At 40.7% G+C, this 16,872-nt stretch overlaps 1 protein-coding gene across 3 annotated transcripts in view; it reads right to left on the bottom strand.

Moving 5' to 3' along the window:
* The window catches only part of focad (focadhesin), a 195,467-nt gene that overhangs the window by 70,257 nt on the left and 108,338 nt on the right, over nucleotides 1–16,872 (bottom strand). For all 3 annotated transcript variants that reach the window (XR_009655645.1, XM_060934188.1, XM_060934197.1), the window contains exons 15-19: nucleotides 12,129–12,255; nucleotides 7,954–8,088; nucleotides 7,775–7,825; nucleotides 7,588–7,671; nucleotides 7,363–7,489 (exon numbers count right to left, since the gene is read on the bottom strand). Coding sequence is in view for 2 of the 3 variants with exons in the window: in XM_060934188.1 (XP_060790171.1) it covers nucleotides 7,363–7,489; nucleotides 7,588–7,671; nucleotides 7,775–7,825; nucleotides 7,954–8,088; nucleotides 12,129–12,255 (524 nt within the window). In the remaining variant the exon portion in view is untranslated. The remainder of the gene's footprint in view (nucleotides 1–7,362; nucleotides 7,490–7,587; nucleotides 7,672–7,774; nucleotides 7,826–7,953; nucleotides 8,089–12,128; nucleotides 12,256–16,872) is intronic.

Here is a 16,872-nt window from a genome sequence, read left to right as displayed (position 1 = left end):
CTAAATGCCTCGATTCTGGAAACACATTCGAGTGCATCTCAAACAATTTGAATATTGTGAAAAAGTTCGTTTTTTCACAATTTAATGAAAAAACGTAAATATTCATATATTCTATATACACAAAGTGAAATATTCCAAACCTTTTATTGTTTTAATTTTGATGATTATGGCTTATAGTTCATGAAAATCAGAAATTCAGTATCTCAAATTATTAGAATATTTCCTAAGCTCAATCAAAAAAAGGATTTACAATACAGAAGAAGTGTCCAACTTATGAAAATTATGTTCATTTATACACTCAATACTTGGTTGTTGCTCCTTTACCACGAATTACTGAATCAACGCGGCATGGCATGGAGGCGATCAGCCTGTGGCACTGCTGAGATGTTACTGAAGCTCAGGTTGCTTTGATAGCAGCCTTCAGCTCGTCTGTACTTTTGGGTTGGGTGCTTCTCATCTTCCTCTTGACAATAACCCATAAATTCTCTATGGGGTTCAGGTAAGGAAAGTTGGCTTGCCACTTAAGCACAGTAATATCACGGGCAGAAAACTATTTGGTAGTAGTTTTGGCACTGTGGGCAGGTGCCAAGTCCTGCTGGAAAAGGAAATCAGCATCTCCATGAAGCTTGCCAGCAGATGGAAGAATGAAGTGCTCTAAAATCTCCTGGTAGATGGCTGTGTTGACTTTGGACTTGATAAAAAACACAGTGGACCAACACCAGCAGATGACATGGCACCCCAAATCATCACAGACTGTGGAAACTTCACACTGGGCTTCAAACACCTTGGATTCTGTGCCTCTCCACTCTTCCTCCAGACTCTAGGATCTTGATTCCCAAATTAAATGCAAAATTTTCTTTCATCTGAAAAGAGGACTTTGGACTACTGAGCAACAGTCCAGTTCTTTCTCTCCTTAGCCCAGGAGGTAAGACGCTCCTGACATCGTCTCTGGTTCAGGAGTGGCTTGATGTTAGGAATGAGACAGTTGTAGCCGTTTTCCTGAAGATATCTGTGCGTGGTGGCTCTTGATGCACCAACACCAGCCTCAGTCCACTCCTTGTGAAGCACTCCCAAGTTCTTGAATTGATTTTTCATGACAATCCCCTCAAGGCTGTGGTCATCCTGTTACTTGTGCACCTTTTCCAGCCACCCTTTTCAGCAATGACCTTCTGTGGCTTACCCTCTTTGTGAAGGGTATCAATGATCGTCTTCTGGCCAACTGCCAAGTCAGCAGTCTTCCCCATGATTGTAGTTGCATGTACTGAACTAGACCAAGAGATGCACGGTATTTATATTGTTTTACTCAAACTCCAAATGAAATACTCTAATATTTTGAGTTTTATTTTTTTTATTTTTTACACTGTAGGTCACAATTATCAAAATTAATTTAGAAAAAGGCTTGAAACATTTTAGTTTACATGTAATGAGTCGAGAATATATTAAATTTTCACTTTCTTCATTAGGGCGGCACGGTGGTGTAGTGGTTAGCGCTGTCGCCTCACAGCAAGAAGGTCCGGGTTCGAGCCCCGTGGCCGGCGAGGGCCTTTCTGTGCGGAGTTTGCATGTTCTCCCCGTGTCCGCGTGGGTTTCCTCCGGGTGCTCCGGTTTCCCCCACAGTCCAAAGACATGCAGGTTAGGTTAACTGGTGACTCTAAATTGACCGTAGGTGTGAATGTGAATGGTTGTCTGTGTCTATGTGTCAGCCCTGTGATGACCTGGCTACTTGTCCAGGGTGTACCCCGCCTTTCGCCCGTAGTCAGCTGGGATAGGCTCCAGCTTGCCTGCGACCCTGTAGAAGGATAAAGCGGCTAGAGATAATGAGATGAGACTTTCTTCTTTAAGTGATGGAAAATACTGAACTTTTTCAAGATATTTTAATTGCTTCAGATGCACTAGTAATCCATGCATGATGTTCTATATATGAGAAAATTAAACGTCTTTTTTGTTGTTGTTGTTGCACCAAAAAGTTCTTTAACTCACCAAATTTGTTTATAGCTGGATTGAATTGTAACAAGTGGCTCACTTTGTTTATATTAAAAAAAAAAATCCACTTCCATCTAGAGATTTGTCAAATGATCATGATTATTCGATATTATAAACAATACATTATACGTCAATATATTACACCATTTAAGATTGCCAGCTCATTGAAGTGGGTTGACAAACTGATCATTAAGAAGAAAAGCTAATTAATAAAAGATTTAATTTGCAGTCACTTGATGCACATTAGGTACAGCAAAGAAAAAAAATCACTACTTCATTAAAAAGTGAAGTGTTAATTCAGAATTAGTACACATTCTGCTGACAAATCTTTAATGTCCCACCTTAGTTGAATTAACTCTATTCATGACTACTAAATGAGAGAAATAGCTCATTAACATTAACAAATATCTGTTTCCTCAAAATGCACAGTCAGTTTTTGGTGTATATCAAACTACATGGTGTCTCCTATGGTGAAAATAAATGTCATGTTTTAATGAATAGCAAGAATATGTACAGCTAAGAAAAATAAATCAACCAAAGCAACAGCATGAGATGGCTGACAAGCTGTGTAGCATACTGTACATATTATAGCTAAAGATGTAAAGACCATCCTCCATGGCATATGCCAACTTGCTGATAAATTCACAGTATTTCCTTTCATCCTGTGTATGCTGAGATGATGGACTACTATTGTTCCAATAGCAGCTGGCCTACAAACTCTCCTGCATGTTCTCATAAGCTATATTCCTCACTTTTTGAGATAAAGATAGATATCAGAGATTTGTCCCCAGGCTTTTATGGTGAGGGAATACCATCTGTTTGAGTTTCTGACAGATTATGGATGCTATTAATGCTAACCATACCAGTGTTGTAGTTGAGTCACTAAACCTTGAGTCCAAGTCCAGTCTCGAGTCCCCAGGGTTCAAGTCTGAGTCAAATCCAAGTCATTAAAAAAATTTTTGAGTCGAGTCCACTATTGATCCGAGTCGAGTCCGAGAACAAGACTCCAACTGCACCATTTGACGGTGGCTGTTTTAGCACCATTAACCCTTTGATGCAAAACATGGGTCAAAAGTGACCCGGCTGAGTTTTTATCTTCTATATCTTTGCAATAAATTAATTCCATCATTCAGTATTCAAGGTATTCTTCAATTAACTTGTTTTTGATTATCATACATCCTTATTTTATTTTTTCCTTTCTTACTTTTTGAATAAAAACCCTTTTTGTATCACTACCCTTCTAATGCACAACATGGGTCAAAAACGACCTGCATTCATTTTCCAGGTTATTTCATGTATGACTGAGTGTTTCTATGATATACTTTTGAAATACATTCATTTTGTCATTTACTTTTCCAAATATGCAGTAAATATCTTGTTTTTGTTTAGCACAAATCATCATTTTTATTTTTCCTTTCTTAAGTTATGAACAAGCACAGCTTTTGTAATTCTACATCAAGTTTACACACATGGGTCAGAACCGACCCGCATGCATTTACTCCAGCGTTTGGTGGGAACTGTGAATTGTGCTTGTGTCAGACATTTCACAGCTCAGCACAGCGCCCTTTGCCCATCTCATACATGCAAGTAATGTTTTTCAATTGTTCTAACGTTACCTTAGAAAAAAATTGTGTTTAGGTTACTTGTCAGAAAGTTACAAGTAATTACTATTAGCTACCTAGCTGTTGACATATTCTACTTTAGTTAGCTAATTTTATTGTAGTTGGCTTAGCTAACTACATAGTTAATAAATAAATAACTGGCCCCATTCACTGCTAAAGTAATTACTTGAAACAAATTATTATTATAATTTATATAATTTATAATTTATTTATTATCGTATTAAGACATTTAATTTTAAATCACACTTGGATGACCCATGTGTAGTAATATAAAAAGTATTTTTGTTCATAAAGTAGGAAAGAAAAAATTAAATTAATGATTTGTGGTAATTAAAAACAAGATATTTAAAGAATACTTGGAATATTCAATCATAAAATAAATTGATTTCAAAAGATAGAGCAAAGAAAAACTCAGTCAGCATGAAATAACCTGGAAAATAAATGCAGGTCATTTCTGACCCATGTTATGCATTAGAAGGGGTGTGCATATGTTTTGCATCAAAGGGTTAACATTAGTTTGTTCCTGAGCATGACATATGAACAGGTGAATGTGGATTCTCTTTATCAGGGAGTGTGAAGTGTTCTGCCAGAGATGGTTGGGAGACAGATGTGAGTACAGAAGGTGTGTTTATTAATACAAGTGAAGACGGTAAACAATCCAGAACAGCAGGCAAAATCATAAAACAGTGAAACAGGCAATAGGTCGAGCGAGGCACAAACAGGCTATCGTAGACTTGGCAGAATCAAAGACGAGAAACAGGAAATCGGGAATCAGGAAACCAAACAAGGAAATAAGGCTCGGTAATGTGTCAGCAACGCAACTCAATACTTCGCAAAGTAAGTGTTTTTTCCACAGTTTTTAATATAGGCACGTTGATTGCGCCTTAATCCTGTGCAGGTGTGAGTTGTTCAAGACATAAGCGCGAGAGTCTGCTTGGCACGTACGCTGTCTGGAGTGCGCCCGAGAGTCTATCTGATGCATGTGCCAAGGTGCACAGGTGTGACACTCTTGCATGAAATTAGTACAAAAATTAATGTAGATATAAATATCTTATGCCAAATTTTATGGCATGTTACAAAAAATAAACTAGAAAAGCACTCGGAGAGCGCAGACCACCAAGAATCCTTTAAAAAATTCCAGGATCCAGAAGGTGATCCGGATCACCGCCAAAATTTAATGGATTGTTACTTGTGCCCAGTCACACCTCTGGAAAAAACTTCAGAGCAATCCGTTCATAACTTTTTCCATAATGTTGCTAACAGACAAACAAACAAACAAACAAACAAACCAACGCTACCGAAAACATAACCTCCTTGGCGGAGGTAATAAAAAAATCTGAGTCCTCGTCTCCAATTTCCAAACCCTAATGCAATTAACGCACAAGTCCAAGTGCAAGTCATGAGTGCTCAAGTCCAAGTCAAGTAACAAGTCCTTAAAATTAGGGCACAAGTCGGACTCAAGTCTGAATCGTGGACTTGAGTACTACAAGCCTAAACCATACTACGTTAAAATAAACAACAAAATTGCTATTTTCATAAATAAAAGCCCTACCTTGTTTGGTAGGAACACATACTTTTTCTTTAGTTAGGACAATTTTTGGATTTTCATATAAATGTACCAAACAGGACCACAGTCTGCCAAAAGTGTGTAGTGTGTAGGCGTAGCATCTGTGTACTTGCCACCTCTCGCTTTCAGCCATCACCGTTGGGTAGTGAAGCTGCTGTGTAGCACTGCGAAAAGAGAGTCGAGTGCGCAAGTCTCTCCTGCCAGTACATAGCCTCTCCACAGCAAGTCCTATGCAGTGCTTCCACGTGGCTACAGACGAAAACTGGCACCACAAGGCCCCAGGCTAAACCGCAGGGAGCTTGGAGGAGGTCTGGCTCCCAGACATGCGGCATGCATGGCCCACCAGCGTGTGGACATGCCCTGATACCCATGAACCAGACCCCCAGCTATGGGTAAATAGGGCACGGGTAGACAGAGGTCATGATCCTAGGAAGGCAGTCCGTCTAGGGGAAGGCACCCTGATTTCAATCCTGCAGCCAAGATGGTGCCAAATATCATGCTCTGCATTCCTTTGGATTACCACCATCAAGGCTGAGAGGGGGATTCTGATGTTTGGGCAGCCCAGAATCTCCATACCCTTTGCCTAGGCTTTGCGCCCTGGAGAGGCCACTCCAGCCTCGCCCGAGAGTGAGGACACAACATGGAAGCTGTCAGTCTATGGGTTATAAGCCCTTCTCGATGGGCATAGGGTACAGGGTGCCATGGGTCAGCTTTGACAGTGGGAAGGATCATTGTATACTATTGGCCGATCGCCGTCCGCCTCAAGCTAGGAAGCCCCTGGACAGGTAGGTGTTGGCCCACCAACATCTGCTGCTCCAGAGGGTGCATGGAGCTTAGTGCACTGCTCAAGCACGATAAGCAGATGGAAACCCTGCACTTGACAAACACAGAAACAGCATCTTATTGTACGGAAGTGAGACCTGGAGCACATACAAGCGCCAAGAGCATCTGCTTCCGCAGGCCTTCCGCATGTGATGCCTCAGTTGCGTTCTTGGTATCAGCTGGCAGGACCACATACCAAACATCGTCATCCTGCAATGTGCCAAAATCCCAAGTATGTACTCCCTGCTCAGCCAAAGATGCCTCCGATGGCTGGGACATATCTGACCTATGAAGGACAGAAGACTACCAAAAGACATTCTGTTTGGCCAGCTGGGCACAGGCATCAGGCGTGTTGGTCACCCTGCACTGAGATTCCGGAACGTGTGCAAGAGAGACACGATCACCCGCAGCATCCCTGTGGACAGCCTGGCACCAGGCCATCCGGAAGGGAATCACAGAGGCAGATAAAAGGAGGGGCCAGAATGAAGCTGGAAAAAGAGCCAGAAAGAACTAAGAGACATCAATGACAACCCTGAACACACCTGCCATCTGCTCGGTTTGCAACAGAGACTGCAAGTCGAGAATCGGGCTCTATAGCCACAGCAGAACCCACTCCAGGAGTGTGACAATGAGGGTCTCTTGAGATTGGACTGCCAAAGAAAGAAAAGAAAAAGAATATAACCAAAAGTTTGTGGACACCTGGTCCTCACACCCATGTGTGTTTTTGAACATCCCATTCCAGATTTAGTTCCCTTTCGCTGCTACAATAATCTGTCAAGGCTTTCCACTAGATTTTGGAGTGTGGCTGTTTGTGCTTATTCACCCAAAACGCATTAATGAGGTCAGGCACTGATGTCAGGTGAGGAGGCCTGGGGTGCAGTCAGTGTTCCAGTTCATCCCAAAGGTGTTCAGTGAGGTTGAGGTCAGGGGTCTGTGCAGGACACTTAAGGTCTTCCACTCAAACCCTGGGGAAACTATATCATTATGAATCTCGCTTTGTGCACCCTGATGTATACTGGGGTCAGTATGCTCCATGCTCCCAGCATAAATGATATAACTTGAAGTGGCTGAAGTGGTATTGAGCTGTAAGCTGTATTGAGCTGTAAGCTGTAGCTTTACAAGTATCCAGGTGAGAGTAAAAGCTTTTCATCTCAAAGAGCAACAGAAATGGCTCTACAAATGGTATAGCTCTATATGAGGGTGCATACATAAACACACACACACACACACAAGCCCATGTGTGTGTGTGCGCGCGCATGTGTGTGTGGGGGGGGAGGGGGGTGTATAGAGGATATAAATGTAACATTCCACATTTAAGTAAATACAGTATGATCTGGATTTCAGAGCTTGATTAAGATATGATTTTACCTGGTAAAACTGCCTGTGGCGTGAGACCAACAAGCTTAATGTATGAAGAGCCTGGAACAGTCAGGTCTTCTTCATTCTCATTCTCCTCCTCATCTTCATCACATGGCTGCTTCCCTTCTGGTCTGGCCTGTGAGTTTAATCACATAACCAATAAAAGTGATGAATGTATCACGTTATAAATCCGATAAAGCCATACAGCTGTAAATATGGCGAGTCGGGACGTACTGGCTCAGGAAGGTGCAAGATTGAGTGAGAGGCTTCTGGGAATTCAGACAGGGCTCTGTATCCACTGCTAGCTACCTCGGCATCCTGAAATGGTACCCAATACAAGCAGTAGCAATTTAAATACCATAATTTAATGCTTTAGAAAATACAGGATATTAGTCGAAAATACAAAGATACTGATACAGACCTGACTCAGAGTGTAGCTCCACAGAACACTGACTACTTCACTTTTAAAATTCTACAGAACACGGTTGAAGTAAAAAAAAAAAAGACAATTTTCAGCAGCACTTCGTCATATAAAACAAACTATATAACAAACACATGGATCTAAAAGATTGCAGAAGTGGGAGAAAAATGTAGCCCGACCTCATATTGTTCTGTTTTGACATGCAGCGAGGGCACCAGAGACAGAAGCTCAGCTATGGCCTTCAACACCAGGGGCCTTGTCTCGCAGCTCAGCTTGGGAGAAAGCGCCTTCCATGTGGAGCCTAAATCTACCACCTGTTTAGGCCACCAGAAGTAGCACCGTGAATTAAAAGGGTATAATATATGCACCAAAATACTGTATACATCAGACTTAAACGTTTCAGACTACATATGAGATTAATGTACACTATACGGCCAAACGTTTGTGGACCATCACACCTATATGGTGTGGCAAGGTGGTGTATTGGTCAACACTGTCGCCTCACAGCAAGAAGGTTCTGGGTTTGAGCCCAGCGGCCGGCGAGGGCCTTTCTGTGTGGAGTTTGCATGTTCTCCCCGTGTCTGCGTGGGTTTCCTCCGGGTGCTCCGGTTTCCCCCACAGTCCAAAGACGTGCAGTTAGGTTAACATAGGACGGCTTTGGGCTGAAGTGCTCAAGAGTGGTGGTGTGTACGTATGCAGCGGCTTTGCTCTCCTGTGATGAACTAAATTTCGTTGTACGTTTGTGCAGTGACAATAAAGGCATTCTATTCTATTCTATATGTGGTTCTTCCTCAAACTGTTACCACAAAGTTGAACGCGCACACACACTAGTGTAGACCGTCTTTGTATGCTGTAGCTTTAAAAATTCCTTTCACTGGAACTAAAAGGTCCAAACATATTTCAGCATAACAGTGCCCCTGTGCACAAAGTGAGGTCTATAAAGAAGAAGAAAAAGAAGCCATTATTTGTCACATGCACACTCAAGCACAGCGAAATTCCTCCTCTGCAGTGAACACACACACACATACCCAGAGCAGTGGGCAGCTATGCTACAGCGCCTGGGAGCAGTTAGGGGTTCGGTGCCTTGCTCAAGGGCACTTCAGCCTAAGGCTGCCTCATGTTAACCTAACCACATGTCTTTGGACTGTGGGGGAAACCGGAGCACCCGGAGGAAACGCACACCGACACGGGGAGAACATGCAAACGGCACACAGAAAGGCCCCCACTGGCCACAAACCCAGAACCTTCTTGCTGTGAGGTGACAGTGCTAACCACTACACCACCGTGCTGCACAGTTTGCCAAGGCTGGACTGGAAGAACTAGATTGTCCTGCACAGAGCCCTGACCTGAACCCTTTTGGGATGAACTGGAACACCGATTACACACCAGGCCTTCTGATCCAACATCAGTACCTGACCTCATTAATACTCTTGAGGCTTAATGAACAAATCTCCATAGTCATGTTCCAAAATTTAGTGGAAAGCCTTCCCAGTGGAGTGGAGGTTAAATCTGGTATAGGATGTTCAACAACCACATCTAAATGCAGCGGTCAGGTTTCCACCAACATTTGGCCGTATATCATAGTGTAGCAGTAGAGAACCTTTCCCAATATTTGTCTGAACATAATAGCAGATATCTGCTCCTATAAATGGCAGCTTAAACTGATGCTACAAGTAACAGTGCAAAGTGAAACACTTCAGCATGTATGGACAAATCACAAGCCCAGGTGCATGGGATAAGCAGGTTATGTGCCAAAGCAATTTTTAATTTTTTTTTTTTTAATTTGTTGCCCAGTAGACAAGTAGGCTTAACAACCAGAAAAAGAAGAAAAACATTTCTCTTTACCGACTTCAGTTTTGATTTTGCATGCATGCAAAAAACGTGAAGCACTTCAACACTGTGGCACACTTCAATGCTGTAACTCTGGCAAAAACTGACACACATCATCTGTGGAACCATCTGGATGACTGTACAATTATTTTTACAAAGCAGATTAATTAGTGTAAATGAATAATTGACAATCTTTTCAGGTATGTGGAAACACTGATCAAATGAAGCAAAATAAAGTCCAGTGCAAGGCTTTTACAGAACTCCCAGCCGTACCCAGAATAATACTGAATATTTAACAATTATTCCACTCAATCTCATCATGCATGAGCTGACAGCCGACGAGGAACGTAGCACCGAGTTGGCTATAAGCCATGTACAATGAGATCAAGTGGAATAACTGTTTTATTCTCTCCACATTCACTGGATTTTGAGAGAAAGAACATTTTTATTTTTAGCAAATTCGATAAATAAAAACTTCACACAAAACATCGAACAAAATCATTTCCGCTTAGAATGCAAACAAACCGGCGAAATGACAGGAGCAATTTGTGAAAAATGCTACAATAATTCTTGAAAAATAAAGATACATTCTTACCATCGATACATTCCATATTTTGTTGCTTTTTTTAAAATAATTTTTGGGGTTTTGTTTTCGAGTAGAGTTTTTATTTCATCCTCGGTTGGTTCAGCAACACGCTCCGCCATTTTGTTTTTCCTTCACTGACGTCACCCGAAACCGGAAGTAAACAGACCCTGCGCCATTTTGGAAGACCAACAAACTCGTGATTAGGGGGAAATAACGGCAGCGGTATGTGAACCCACGAGAATAAAGTGGAGTGGCAAACGACTTAAACAAACAAATCTGAGCTGTTTTATTTATGATTTATTGGCCCAACAGTAGACTTGAAAGAAACCTGTGTGAGACTTGGCAAAAAACTGTGGATATAATGGATAAGTCTGTGCATGATCTGCGGACACTTTGAGGTAAGCAAACGCAAGAAATTCAGATTTAAAACATGCTAAATTGGCCCCAAGTTGATAACTGTATGAGGAGCAAGCCTCCCAGACTTCTACAATTTAATAATAATAATAATAATTTAGGATGGTTTGGGGCTTGCTCTCCCTCCTATTATATAAATAAAGCATAGTTGTTGTGTAGGCATATATCATAAATACATATGTATAATGGATAAATTAACCTAAATTATGGATACCTTAATAGTAACAAAAAGTAATTTTTCAACTGAAAAGATATATTATTAAAAGATAAATATCAACAAGATTACCTTGGCCATAACTACGTGTAGGTTATTCTTAATAACAGCTGTAATATCACGAACCAAGCCACTAACAACATAATTGTAAGCCTGTAGCCCTTTGTAGGCATTCAAGTCATCAGCAGTGTAGGCACTGGGTGTAAACAACAAATAGTTTACAATGTCTGGGTAGCAAACAGACGGCAGAATTGGTGTCAGGTCCTCCTTATGTTTCCATTCTCCCTTGCCGCGAGTCTTATCATGTGGGTCAAACCCATCAATCACAGCCAGTTTCTCCACATACCGTGCCCTTTCTGCAGCTGGTAATGTACTCACATAACCCGAATTATCAGCCATCGTGTCACTTTACTCTCGCTCGTACTTTGTTTTATATTGTGAGTGCATGTACTTGGTCTTCCAATATGGCGCCTAACAAAATCTCGCGGCGCGGTGACGTCATGCGGTAGCCCTCTATAGGAGCTGATAGTCTAGTAGTAGAGTAGCCAATCAGAGTGTGCGATTGCTCATATCCAGTGAATGTGGATAGAATAATAGATTTTGTGTGTGATGTGAGGACAGAACACCATACTTGAAATACTGGCCAAAAACTCACTTCCCTTCTGTTGAGGGTGCAAGCACAATGTGCTATGTTAGAAACTTGATTAATGCACTTATTCCATTTATAGCAAGTTAGTTCACTAGCTATTACAGTATTTTAGTTACCAATTTTTAGCATAGTCAGTTTCCAGGCAACCAGACTATGAGACTGGGGTTTTACTCATCCCGCTGGCTAGTCAGTGAATTTATGATTAATGATTTATCCACTCCTGAATTTCTCATCAAAAGCTGGGATCAGTATTACTCGAAGACAACAAAGATCTTCTAAAATACAATACAAGTTGATTTATATAGCACATCCTTAGACGTGAGAGATTTCAGAGCGCTGGATAAATATAAATTGTTAAAAAGGCAGGACTAGGAATAAAGTAAAAGAAATAGAAGGTGAATGCTCAAGCGCTAAAGGCACCAAGGAATGGTTTTGAAACTGAAGAGAAATGTTTTCGGTCTGCAGTGTGTGCGCTTATCTGACATCACCTGGGACTTTGTTCTAGCTGAGTTCAACATAGTAGCTGAAAGCTGCCTCACCATGCTTTATCCTAATTCTGGCCTGTATTTGCTGAACAGAGCTTCCTGATGCGAGTTGCCTAAGGTTAGCCATTAAATCAGAAGTAGTAAGACTTCTATAGGATAGCAGCTGGATTTCAGACCTCAGCTCTGCACAGCTCGTGAAGGCCCTGCAGTGCCAGAGCTGCTGGAGTGGCCTGGTCCTTCCGGGAGCACTGAGTCAGCGTGTCTGTGATGGCTGCCAACATGTCTCCTCCATGCTGGTACGGCCTAGTGGAACAAAAAGAACAACATGTAGGCGAAAGATGTACTGCAGCATCTACTGGTTCTAACTCATTATCAATTGTAAACTTTTGCAGTCTGATCTTTACCCAAGTCATAACAAAAGACAAACTCTTTCTACCTAAACCATAAAGATACAAGCAACAGTAGTTTTACTGTCTGAACTAAACAAAATGATTAAGAATTCACAGGCCACTCTTGAAAAAAAGTAAATGAACCCTTGGATTTAATAAATGACAGACTCTATTTGCATCAGATCTTTCCTATAGATGCTCTTCAGACCTGCTTAATGGTGTGGAGGACTATTATACTGCTTTTCTACTGGGAGGTGTGGCACAGCTCAGCAAATTACCCATAATCCTCTGCAATGCTGCTATTTCTACCCATGCTGAATTTGGTTCCCTTTGATACCTGAGGTACGCCAACTAACTCATCTATGAATAATCACCTCATCAGTGGATAACAACACTCTATACAACTGTAACTCAAGATACTGCTGTACTTGCACTTCAGCACAGCTATAGATGTACAACCCCAATTCCAAAAAAGTTGGGATGTGATCTCATCTCATCATCTCTAGCCACTTTATCCTGTTCTACAGGGTCGCAGACAAGCTGGAGCCTATCCCAGCTGACTACGGGCGAAAGGCGGGGTACACCCTGGACAAGTCGCCAGGTCATCACAGGGCTGACACAGACAACCATTCACACTCACATTCACACCTACGGTCAATTTACAGTCACCAGTTAACCTAACCTGCATGTCTTTGGACTGTGGGGGAAACCAGAGCACCCGGCGGAAACCCACGCAGACATGAGGAGAACATGCAAACTCCGCACAGAAAGGCCCTCGCCGGCCACGGGGCTCGAACCCGGACCTTCTTGCTGTGAGGTGACAGCGCTAACCACTACACCACCGTGCTGCCCTGTTGGGATGTGATGTAAAATGTAAATAACAAGATCAACTGTGAACTACTGCTTGCTTACGTATCCCCCCACTCTCGCTTATATCAGAATGCAAGCAATCGAAGGAATAGGACACTCATTATGACTGTTGACTTCAACAAATAATTAACCCTGAAACAAGTAAGTAAAAAGCAGTGTTCTCAGGGATTTCAAATAGCATCCTGGTAAACTGTCATTTTGAAATAGCATTTTGCTTCTTGAAATAGCGTCAAAATCCACTCTATATGTTTCGTAAACACATTCAGTCAGTAAACAGGAAGCTGATATGCGACAGACCTGAAAACGGTATACACGGTATAGAACCCCAAGTTGAAGTTTGGTACCAAGTGGCTATGATTTGTGGTTGCTGAGAAAAAGGGTGTTTTGGACAGACGGAGATATAGACGGATGGACAGAGGTAAACCAGTACACCCCCCCCTCCTTCAGAGTGGGGGTATAAAAAACAGAATGCGATGATTTGCAAATCATAGAAATCTTTCTATGATTATTTTATTGAAAATAGTACAAAGACAACATATCAAATGTTGAAACTGATACATTTTATTAATTTTTGAATAATATATGCTCATTTTGAATTTAGTGCCAGCAACATGTTTCAAAAGAGTTGGGACAGGGGCAACAAAAGACTGGAAAAAGTTGTGTAATGCTTGTTTATATAAATAAATAAATAAATAAATAAAGTTAATTTGTAAAAGGTCAATAACATGTTTGGGTATAAAGAGAGCATCCCAGAGAGGCTGAGAAGGTATTGTTAAACCACATATAAACAATATCCAGAAACACCACCATCCTCATTGGGCTCAAGTTCTTTTACAATGGACTGAGGCGAAGTGGAAAATTGTCCTGTGGTCGGATGAATCGAAATTAGAAATTATTTTTAGAAATCTTGGACACCACGTCCTCCAGGCTAAAGAGGAGAGGGACCATTGGGCTTGTTATCAGTGCACAGTTCAAAAGCCAGCATCTATGATGGTATGAGGGTGCATTAGTGCACATGACATGGGTAGCTTGTACATTTGGGAAGGCATCATTAATGCTGTAGGATATATACAGGTTTTGGAGTAACATGCTGCCATCCAGACAAAATCTTTTTCAGGGAAGGCCTTCCTTCTTTCAGCAAGGCAATGCCAAAATACATTCGGTATGTATTACAACTGCATGGCTCCATAGTGAGAGAGTCTGGGTGCTAAACTGGCCTGCCTGCAGTCCAGACCTGTCTCCCATTTAAAACATTTGGAGCATTATGAAGTGCAAAATATGACAAAGGAGACCCCAAACTGTTGAGTAACTGAAATTGTATATCAGGCAAGAATGGGACAAAATTTCTCTTTCAAAACTACAGCAATTGGTCTCCTCAGTTCCCAAATGTTTCGAGAGTGTTGTTAAAAGTAGAGGTGATGCAACATATTGGTAAACATGCCCCTGTCCCAACTTTTTTGAAACATGTTGCTGGCACTAAATTCAAAATGAGCTTATATTTTTCAAAAAATAAAAAATAAAAGATTCTCAGTTTCAACATTTGATGTTTTTGTACTATTTTCAATGAAATATGGGGTGATTTGCAAACCACTGATTCTGTTTTTATTTACGTTTTACACAGCTTCCCAACTTTTTGGGAATTGGGGTTATATATGATGCATACTATATAGAAAAATAATAAGCCTTTATCTTTCACATATAGTACATTACAGCAAAGAGAAATTCTTTCTTTGCTTGTTAAGAAGCTGGGGTCAGAGCTCAGGGTCAGCCATGACACAGCTACCCTGGAGCAGAGAGAGTTAAAGGAATATTCTGAGGTTTTTTTTTTTTAAACCTGGGCCCCATTTTCCCATCTCTATGGCTCCAAATATTTACTCAGGACAAAAATGGTCCAGTATTGAGTACAATGTTAGAATGTTATAACTGGCAACCGCAAAACAATCATACAATGTAATTCTACAGGGAACGCATCTGCGTCAAAGTCAACCACTTGCTTTTGCACTGACAGACTCATAATATCATTATAATTGTCGGACAACATGGAACATGGTGCTGCATCAGAGACCGGTAAAACACTGAGTGTAGAAACAGTCATTTTCTACAGTTTCTTTCCAGTTATTGAAATAAACAGACACAGTTGTATCTCTGTGGGGATCCTTTCGACGTTGTCCAACACTTATAATAACATTATGAGTCTGTCAGTGGCGAACACAAGTGGTTTACTTTGATGCAAATGATTTCTCTGGAGAACTACACTGTACAGCTGTTTTGCAGTTGCTGGGGTGGTGATTTTATATGCATATGTACCACCACACACACAATATATATATATATATATATATATACACATATATATATATATATATATATATATATATATATATATATATATATATATATATACACATACATACACACACATACATACATACACATATATGTACGTGTGTGTGTGTGTATATATATATATATATATATATATATATATATATACACATACATACATACATACATACATACACATATATATATATATATATATATATATATATATATATATACACACACACACACCTAGAAATTCATATATTTTTTTCACCAGTCAGCCGGACTAGTTACCTTCCAAAGTAACTAGCCAAACAGAAAATCAACTAGCCAAAATTTGTTCATGTATGAATTTTACTTCTGTCAAAAATAACACAAAAGAGAGTAGTTACCATTGTTTATGACTAATGTGCATTGATTTCAAGACCCAAGTATTTTGATACTGTTGTTAAATATATAAATGAGAACAACACAGAGCACCATAATATAATATCAACAAATAATAATATATTGGAAAACTTGGCAACTTGGTGTACGAGTACTGAAAACAAATATACTTACTATCATGACTATAGCACCCAAAATATGTCCAACATGCTTTCTGTATTTAACCATTTATGAGAGAGAAAGCATTAGGAGCGTCATATTGACTAGGAATCAACTTGAAAAAAATTTATTATTCCATAAAAATCGTATCGCAGCCGAGGCCTACCCTGCTCCCACGTTTGCTTATAAGTCCTTTGTCGTTTTTCCTCTTCAGACCGAGGTCGCTTTGTCCCCGTCCCTGGCGGTTTCTGTACACCTTTCAGAAAATTCCACATCGCAACGTAGCTTTGGCAGATGTAGATGTAAACAACAACAAAAACACGTGTTTAAACGGGCGATAATGTGGCCACATCTATTGAATTTGATAACGTGATTACCGCGATATTCAGCGAGATGCGTTATATGCATGCACAGTAGTGAAAAAACTGACAGCCTGACTCGTACACGATATGATTCAGAATTCTTCGGTATTTTCCGTCCTGCCGATAAACACTTCGATTAACACAGACATGGCGGATGCTTAATATGTGGCGGCTTTAGTTGACGGTGTGTCTGAATCTTCGCTTCATATATATTTTTTTATTTTCAACTAGCCAGCCGGGCTGGCTAGTGACAGGAATTACCCACCAAATGACAAATTAAGTCCCCTCGGGCGACCGGACCACCGCGAATTTCGAGCCGTGATATATATATCTTGATGTAATCATACATACAGTGAGTGATTTAAGTTGATTGCATTTTGATTTAAAGCCAATTATGTTGATTTTCAGTAAAGAGTAAATGAAGTCGA

The sequence above is a fragment of the Neoarius graeffei genome, chromosome 1 (genome assembly GCF_027579695.1).
Source record: "Neoarius graeffei isolate fNeoGra1 chromosome 1, fNeoGra1.pri, whole genome shotgun sequence".
Taxonomy (NCBI): domain Eukaryota; kingdom Metazoa; phylum Chordata; class Actinopteri; order Siluriformes; family Ariidae; genus Neoarius; species Neoarius graeffei.
This window is presented reverse-complemented; position numbering and strand designations above follow the sequence as displayed.